General features: G+C 36.7%; 1 protein-coding gene across 12 annotated transcripts in view; it reads right to left on the bottom strand.

Annotated features, from left to right (window-relative positions):
• Positions 1 to 9825, bottom strand: part of EPB41 (erythrocyte membrane protein band 4.1) — a 112121-nt gene that overhangs the window by 91632 nt on the left and 10664 nt on the right. For all 12 annotated transcript variants that reach the window (XM_015572268.1, XM_006776498.2, XM_015572270.1 and 9 more), the window contains one exon: positions 3721 to 4198. In XM_015572268.1, the coding sequence (XP_015427754.1) occupies positions 3721 to 4191 (471 nt within the window). In that variant the 5' untranslated portion in view covers positions 4192 to 4198. Of the gene's footprint in view, positions 1 to 3720; positions 4199 to 9825 lie in introns of those variants that run through there.

The raw sequence follows: 9825 nt of genomic DNA on the forward strand, positions 1-9825 counted from the left end.
GTGACTATTCTTGGAGGCGAAAGGGGTGTGGGGGATGCGGGAAGAGACTGGACAAAAATCATGCACCTATGGATGAGAACAGTTGGGTGGGTGAGGGCGGAGGGTGGGGTGGGAACCGGATGGAGGGGAGCTATGGGGGGGAAAAGAGGAACAACTGTAATAATGTGAACAATAAAGATTTAATTAAAAAAATAAATAAAATAAAAATAAAGAAGCAAGAGACAAATTGAAATATGGGTCTCCTGGTGCCTGAACTGTTATGAGGCTTTTTTTTTTATTTTTTTTACCTCTATCCATCTTTGAATGTATCTTCGTATAATTTACATTTATATCCCAAAGCGATACAACTAAGTGGATTAAGATTTTGGCAGACTTTTTTCAAGCACGACAAAATTCTTTTCATTTAAAAGAATACATGGCTGACTTTTAGGAAAAAGAATTTAATTATTTGGTGCCTGCATTACATGTTGGAAGAGGTGTGTAAAAAGGATCCTTCTAAACCTCATGACCCTCTTAAATGCAACCTCTTCAGAGAGGCCTTCATTGGCTATCCTACCTATCCTATTCTTCAAATCAGTACCTTCTGTGTTGCCTTCATAACACTTATTATGATAAATAATTATTTTGTATTTACCACTTTTTGTCTACTCCATTAGACTATAAAGTCATCAAGAGTAGGGATGATACTTGTTTTATAAAAATAAAGCAAACATTTACATAACAAATACAAAAGCATTACTCATATGAACTCATTTTATCTTCATAACAAACTCTGGGGAAGGTACTATTATTATCCCCATTTGACAGATAAGAAACTAAAGCCAGAGAAATTCAAGTAACTTGGGATCATACAGTTAATAAGTCACATATCAGTCTGGCTCCAAAATTCATCATATCAAACTTCTTTACCATATTATATTTTTTATTTACTAATGTATATTCAGGGTCTGGTACACATAGTAGGTTTTCAATAAACAATTGTTTAATGAGTAAATAAATATTAAAAACTGACACATGGCTTCCAACAAAATCTAAGGCACTCTAGATGAAAAATAGTACAGTCCTATAAGGCAAACACACTTTGTTAAAAATTCTGGATAGAAAAGGACCACGCAAATGAAATTCTCCTACAAGTAAGAAATATGGTTAAGCAATAAGGTTCTGATCCACAATGCTGTGATTTTAAAGACTAGCTTCTGCCAAGACCGGTTTGGCTCAGTGGATAGAGCGTCGGCCTGTGGACTGAAGGGTCCCAGGTTCGATTCCGGTCAAGGGCATGTGCCTGGGTTGCGGGCGCATCCCCAGTGGGGGATGTGCAGGAGGCAGCTGATCGATGTTTCTCTCTCATCGATGTTTCTTTTTTTTTTCTTTTTTTCCTAAGATTATTATTTTTTTTATTTTTATTTTTATTTTTTTTTGCACCTATCATTCAGAATAGGGAAGATCATAATCCTAGATAAGAACATAGGAGAGAAATGGAAAAGTTAGAGAAAGGAAAGTGAACCAAACCTTCCATAAAGCCCTAAATCAGTGGTTCTCAACCTTCTGGACCTTTAAATACAGTTCCTCATGTTGTGCACCCCAACCATAAAATTATTTTTGTTGCTACTTCATAACTGTAATGTTGCTACTGTTATGAATCGTAATGTAAATATCTGATATGCAGGATGGTCTTAGGCGACCCCTGTGAAAGGGTCGTTCAACCCCCAAAGGGGTCGAGACCCACAGGTTGAGAACCACTGCCCTAAAGTTTGCTCCTTTAAACAATATCCTCTTGAAATTTTATTATTTATTTTATTTCTTTTTCTTTATATGTAGATAAATACCTAAACACAATTTATCCCAATTCTGAATTAATGAAATTTCAATGAATGAGATTTTAAATAAATCTAGAATTTTTTCTGTCATGTGTTTCAACTTCAGTACAAATACTATGATCTTTAGACAAAATGACCCTGATTCAAATGCTAACTACAATGAGATATGGATTTTTCCATACATAAAGCAGAGGACCCAAAAAAGCAGTTAAAAACCTCTTGAAAGTACCAGGCTTTCTGAAAGAGGGTAGAATTTAACTATTGGTATTCTTCAAATAAAATTAACAATATTAAGATATGTAGTGTACCTTGGCCTTTACTGAGTAAGAATAACTAACATTGAGTGCTTACTAAATGCCAGGCAATACTTGAGACTTTACATGTTTATCTCTTTTAATCCTCATAATTGCCAAATGAGGTGGATATTATTATCCTCAGAGGAGGAAAATGATAAAGCAAAAGTATCACTTCTCTATGATTTGAACCCTCTAGTCTGATTTCATAGTCTGCATTCTTAACTATTACACTATATAGTAAATCTTATGTTCAATCTTGTTTCACTACTAGAAGTATGTAATTACAACTTTATCCTAAATTTTACTCTTAGCACGTTTATTATACAATATTTCTAGAAATACATGTAATACTTTAGAAACTTCTAATAAAACTGTATAGCCCAAACCTGAGACCTATGAACTATATATATAAAAGCCTACGCAACTGTTATGAACAGTCGACAGGTCGACCAGTTGACCAGTCGCTATGACGTGCACTGACCACCAGGGGCAGACGCTCAATGCAGGAGCTGCCCTCTGGTGGTCAGTGCACTCCCACAGTCAAACTCTTGCAGTTGGCCAACCTCCCGCAGTCCCTCCCTACTAGCCAGCCCTGATCAGCCCCTATCGGCCCTGATTGCCGGCCAGGCCAAGGGACCCCACCCATGCACAAATTCATGCACCGGGCCTCTAGTAAAAATATATAGGACTTAGACTTTTACAATGCAAATAATACATGCTTCAGAAATAAAAAGACTGAAAATTTCCCCATGTTTTTGGACAAATGAACAAATCCAGAGCTCATGATTAGTCAACTACACTGGTGACACAATTAAGACCTCAAATTACTATATATTACAATGGTGATATAAAGACCTAGACTTTCTCATCTGTATCTTATACTCTGTGGTACGATGATCCACTTAGAAAAGATGACAAAAATAAGGCAGGCATGGCTCAAATCTATCACGTACCTCTGGATGGCTTGAATCTATCACATGGCTTTAATGAGATTTCCATAAAAAAATCATGTCTGCTGATAACTATCCCATTCCTAATAACTCCAACAAAATTAACTCTAAACCACCTGAATTCTTTTTTCCTTTTTATTAAATATCATGGATATGTTCCACAATAACAGTAAAACGTTATATAGGCTGAATAAATTCATTTGATAAGTTCTTTTTTTTTCATTTTGTTTTCTTTGATTTATACCGTATAAGTATCTTTTTAAAAATCAAGTTTCCATTGACTACATTAATTTCCTTATTTTTTTAATTTTATTTTTTAATTATAGTTTACATTCAGTATTATTTTGTATTAGTTTCAGGTATATGACATAATGGTTAGACAATCAGATACTTTACAAAGTAGTTCCCCTGATATTTCATCTGGCGCCATACATAGTTATTACAATATTATTGACTATATTCCCTGTGCTGTACTTTACATCCCCATGGCTACAGTAATTTCTTTAGAGCAGAAACTCCAAAACTTCATGTTACTTATTACTATCAATCCCAAGTCAACTGGCTAATAACAAATAAAACCTAATGTTCTTAAATGAAAAATAAAGTGTCTAACCTACCTTCATTACACCCGCTTCCCACACATTCACATATCCTTACCTGTGTTTCTGCACTGCTTAATGAGTGAAGATCCAAGGATGGGTCTGTTTTGAGTTCCGGTTCAGGAGCTGCAATTGGGGCCTTTAAAATGACTTCTTCATCAAGACTGGTTGCAAATTCTATGTCTTTCTGACCTTCTTCACCTTTCTCTTTAGCTGACTCTACTTCTTTGCCTTCTTCCTCAGAGACCTGAGATTTAGGCCTTTTGAGAAATGAGGAGAACAGCCGTGACAGGCCCCTGTTTTCTGATGTCCGCTCCTTGTTCTTGGTCAAGTCTTCATGTGTAGGAGTGTCTCCATTAGATGTTTTCAGCTTCTGCTCACACTGATTATCTCCCTCAGCTGCTGCTTGAGAAGCCTCTCCCAGCTGAGTTTCTTGTTGGCCTGAGTTTATAGCTCCCTCTCCCTCTTCCTTCTGTTGTTGGTGCTGTGAATTTTCAGCCTCAGCCACTAAACTCTTCTCTGTTGTCATGATGTTGCTATTAAAAAGAAGTTGGAAAAGGAGGCTATTATAAGCAAAACACATTACCGTAGGCGAAACCCTAAATCAGGTCAAGTGTGCTAAAATTAATATATTTAGGTATTTAATTGCCGACAAACAGTACTGCAGTCCATTAAACATTAGGCTTTCCATTAAAGCACGCAAGTATTTACCTATACATCCTGAATAAATTACTAATGCCTTGTCTTGCTAAAGATATTCACATAGAGAAATTAGCTTAAAATAGTACCCCTTGAGGTCACCTTAATGAAATATATCAATTTTAAATTCAATGCTCAGAACTGCACAGAGCAAATAGTTTATCCTGCCTAAAAAAGGATCTTATTTGTATAATGTCTTTTGAGGGTATCAATCTGAAGGTTCAAGGTTGCAGGAATTATTCCTCTATACCCCAAAAGATGAGATGAAAAGCCCCCCCCCACTCTTTATTGTTCTTTTCCCCCTATATTTCTTAGAATGCATAGACTTCTCTATTAAGAACAACAAATTCAGAATTCTGATCATTTATCAAACTTGACGACAACAACAATGACAAGTTAAAAGAATCACACACAAAATTCCTTAGGTTTTCCTGTTGCAATACTAAATTACAGGGTTTTATAGAAGCATCCCACTTTAAGTTCTTTAAGACCTTCTTCCTCTGACAAATGTGATTTTGAATGCTCAAAATCAGCATTTTTAAGAGTAGGCAGTTAAACTATTACAATGTAGATAAATAATAGAGAAAAAGAAACAAAATAGAGAAGAAAATTTTAGAAAGCAAACAATTCAATTGTAGGAAAGGAGAAGGTAGGTTATAGATCTCACAAATTTCAAATTTGTTGATTTCCAGCCTCTTGATCTCAAAATCCCAGTATTATTAATCAAGCCTTACAATAATAGCCAAAAAGCATTGTCATACCTTGTGACCAAATAATAACCAACACACAAGGTAACTTTTGAGACACTAGGCAATGAAGTTGACTATTGATTATCGTACACTTTGATTCACTGTTACTAGTATATCTGAAAGTATTCCACTCAAAAAGCAGCATTTATGTTGTCTTTACACCTGCTCCATACTATTTATATGAAGAAATTGTATTTGGATGCTAACAATCTGAAGTAATTAACTATATTTAGTTCATTCCCTCCTCGGGCCCTTTGCGCTTGCTCTTCTCTCTACTTAGGATGATGTTCTTCTCCAAAGCTGATCTTCTCATTATTACTTCTCTGCTCAGAAGTCACCTCCTTAGGTCTCCCACATACACCCTGTCTAACGTAGTGGCCCTTTGTCCTCCAGATGGCCTCTCACCACTACTGCACTTATTATTATCTATAATTATCCTGTTGCCTTATTTGTTTACTGGTTTAGTGTCCTCTCCCTTTTCCTCCCCCAGCTAAAATGTAAGTTCCATGAAGACAGAATAATACCTGGCACATTATAGACCTTCATAAAAGTTTGTTGAATTAATTCACTTCAACTGAATAAACCTGACAAATATAAACTGCAAAGGCATTCTCTAAATTTATTCAAGCACATTTACTTCAAATGCATGACTATTCAACAAATCCTTATCAAGCACCTAGTGCATAAGGCTGATCAGAATTAAATAAATAAATAATCACCAAAAGAAATAGACTATGGACCAACAAACTCATCCTGACAAACCTGTTTTACATGTAGCCAAATTATTCACATTACAAATGATAGAATAGGTAATCAGTGGAAAAGATACAAAGAAGTCAAGCAGTAAAACAGGATAAATACTCTACAAATAGGCCCTTCCTCTGTAAATAATACTATTTTTCATTCTGGATACAAAATCCAAAAGGAGATAACTGTTTATGTGATGTCAGAAAGAGGTCTTCTGATTTAAAAAAAAATCAGAACAGCACTGAAGACAAAGTAATGAATTCCCATTCCATTTCAATCCTAACCCTCCAAACCCTAGGAATTACACCCCATCTGGTATCAAAGGTACACTTGTTTTAACAGTGTGCATCTGTTGACTTCAGGCAAATCAGATCTTTAAAAACCTGATACTGAGCAGATTGAAGTGCTGGACTCTATCTTTCACCTTTTTTGTATCTCTTTCTAACATTAGTACGGTCAGTACTCCATTAATGCTTCTTGGGTGGAAAACTTTATAAAAACAGTACAGTTTGGCACCACTAAGAAAATTTCCCTTCCAATCACCATTTAGGAATAAAGTTTAATGATTTACTCTTCAAATTAGCTCACTGAACACCTATAAATGTTTACTGGGTGCTAATCATGCATAAAGTTTTGGCTCAGCTCTTTGAGAGGGACTAAAAATGGATAACACACAATTCTTAAGGAACTAAGACATATACAGCCCTACAGGGTCTACTTCCAAAATATAGTAAGTAATTCCGACTGGTTGGAATAGGGATATAAAAGGGAAGTAGAAAGAGGTAAGGTTATATAGTTACCATTTAAAATTAATTCTAGGTTATGAGGCTTGATGAAAAAGGTGAAGGGATTAAGAAACAACCAAAAAAATACTCAGACACAGACAACAATAAGGTGATTACCACAGGGGAAGGGGGGTGAGGGGAGGTAGAAGAAGGTATGTGGGGAGGGGAGGAAAAATAAAATAATTCTAACTGAAATAATAATAGTAGCTACCATTTATTGAGCACCTACTAAATACCATATATTATTCTACATACTTCGCCACTTACAACCATTCTATAAGGTAAGTGTCTTCATTGCCCAGATAAACAGGTTCTGGGAGGTTAAAATTTCCCCCCCTCAGATTATAAAACTAAGCCATGCTTTAATGAAACTATTAATATACTACAGGGTAGTGATTCTATTGTAAATTCCCAGGATAGTATTTGTCTTTCTAAAACTTGGTACTTCAGACGCTTCTACTCCACTGTTCTCTGCTAAAGAAGCCCCTATCTTAAAAATTTAAGAACAGGCTATTCAGTCTGGCCAAGACCACCTCTGTTCCCACAAGTCTCAAGTCCCCCATTTCTTTACATATTTATCTTTCCATACAGTGTATGTGAAGATAGAATGGGGAGACAGGGAAAGACAGGCAAAGAGGAGATTTTAAAAAAGGACTTGAATAACATGCTAAACAGTTTGGACTTTATCCTGAAGGCAATGGAGAGCCACTGAAGGTTTCTAAACAGTGAAGTGGGTAAACAAAGTGAGGGCGGGAGGGGCTAGAGAAAGAAAGAAACTTGGCAAACGACTGAGTAAATTCAGGTTATCAGTGAATAAATTCACAATGGGAATCCCTAGGGAAGCGGAAACAAATACCGAGCAGAGAAATTTGAAAAGCCTTTGCAACCAAAGCTTAAGAATGACTGTTGCCCTTATTTTCATTAGCATGCTTATTCTCTAGCTTATTCTCCAGCTTATTTTTATTTTGCTTCTCATTAACCCAAGCAGTTTCATGTCTGAGTCTGTCATTTTTATAATACACCTTCCTTGACCCACTCTGATAAACAGCTTAATAAATGAGGGATAGCACTACAACCAAAACAGAAAAGAGAGGGAAGAGAGATGGGTATCTCACAGGCATCTCAATACACATGCCCAAAAGTAAACTCTTGATTCTCTCTTCCTGTCCCAGTAAATTGTTCAATCATATCATCCAGTAGCTCAGACCAGATACATAAGCATCATCCTTGTCTCAGTCTTCTCCATTTCCCTTCCCAATAAAATCTATGTCAATCCTATAGAGTCTACCTCCAAAATATATTTAGAATCAGTCCACCTTTCCTCTTCTCTATTGCTACCATGTTTATGTAAGTTTCTTTCACTTCTCACTGAACTACAGATCCTTGCATGATGATCTCAACAAAACAACCTCACCATGTTCTATTTTCTTCCTTGCCTCTATACTCTAGTCACACTAGTCAAGTGCTTTCCTGTCTTAAATTGTTGGTACATGCCATTTTCTTAGACTGGAACACACCCCATCCCTTGCAACAAGTCTGGTTTCTTCTTATAGTTCAAGTTCCAGCTAGAATAAGTCCTCCTTAGGCAATCTTCCTTGACTACCCTACCATCTACAAAACTCTCCCCGTAAGTCACTTCCCAGTCCTCTATTCCAGAACCTATTTATTTCCTTCACAGAATTCTCTCAGTGTATAAGAACATACTTGTTGTTTACCTGTGTAATATCTGCCTTCCCCACTGCACCATCATCTACATCGTAATATCCATGACAAGAAGGGCTGTTTCCACAGTACATATACCTGGTACCTAGCACAGAACTTGTGCCACCTACCACAGAACCTAGTACTAGCACAGAACCTAGTACTAGCACAGAACCTAGTGCCTAGCACAGAACACTGTAGGTACTCAGTAAATATTTGTTCCGTAAATGAATTACTATAAAGAAAAAGAAGAATTCAGGTTTAACAATATCAATTATACATGTACAGGCTGAAGGTTATACAATCTGATGATAGTTCACAAGAAAAGGATGTTGAGGTTTTGACTGAACATGCTCCAGAGATAAAATTCTAAAATAGCTAACTTTACTGCATTTCTAGATTTATAGGAACCACAGCACTCATTTGACTCATCAACATACATTTTCTGAGAACATTATTATGTTCTATGCAACATGGTTAGTGGGGCTACAACAGAGAGAAAGACAAACACAGTCCCCGACTTCTGGGCTTCGCTCTCCATGCAGAAGATCATGGAAGGTAACAATCCCTCAGTTCTCATTATTTATATTACATCCTAACACTTACATTTGGTTCTGGACAGTTTATTAAAAAGAAACCAGAATCTGTCTGAAGAGGAAATAAAAGATGGAATTTGAAAGCATATCATAAGATAAATAATTGAAAGATATTAGAATGCTTAGCCTAGAAAAAGAGAATCCAAAGCAGGGACTTGATTGTGGCCCTCACAAATTTCAGGAGTTGCCAAATTCTATGTGTTTCCTAAGGGCAGAACTCAGATTAGTCTGTGGAAATTACAGAGACACATTCTTCATCCCAATAAAGTAAAATTCAAGATATCCAATATTTATATCCAAATATATATCCATAGAATTCAAGCTTATGCTGACACAATGTCTGAATGTAACCTAAAAGTACACCACTCAGGCCCTCCCAGAAGAATACACTACCCCTAAAATGTCTAGGCATCACAGAAAAATATGAGACCAAAAAAATAATTTTCCATAGGACTGAGTTTTACTTCAAGTGTTAGTTTAAGTGGGCTGATTAGGAATAGTGAGCTTATTATCAACAGAAATATTCACTCAGAAGCTGAATGATCATCTGTTATGGATGCCAGAGAAAGAGTTGTTCCATTAAGTGGGTCCTTACATTAATTGACCTATAAGGTCCCATCCAATGCTAAGATTTTACAGGAAGGAAAGTAAGGACTAAAACAAAAGAAACAGTAAGCTAGTGATGCAACTGGTTTTTTTTCTTTAAGGCTTTATTTTAAACTAGGGGCCCGGTGCATGAAATTTGTGCACTGGGTGTGGTGGTGGTGGTGGGGGTAGTGTCCCTCAGCCCAGCCTGCCCCCTCTCACATACTGGGAGCCCTCAGGCGTTGACCCCCATCACCCTCCAATCGCAGGATCGGCCCCTTGCCCAGGCCTGACGCCTCTG

The sequence above is a fragment of the Myotis davidii genome, unplaced genomic scaffold (genome assembly GCF_000327345.1).
Source record: "Myotis davidii unplaced genomic scaffold, ASM32734v1 scaffold228, whole genome shotgun sequence".
Taxonomy (NCBI): Eukaryota; Metazoa; Chordata; class Mammalia; order Chiroptera; family Vespertilionidae; genus Myotis; species Myotis davidii.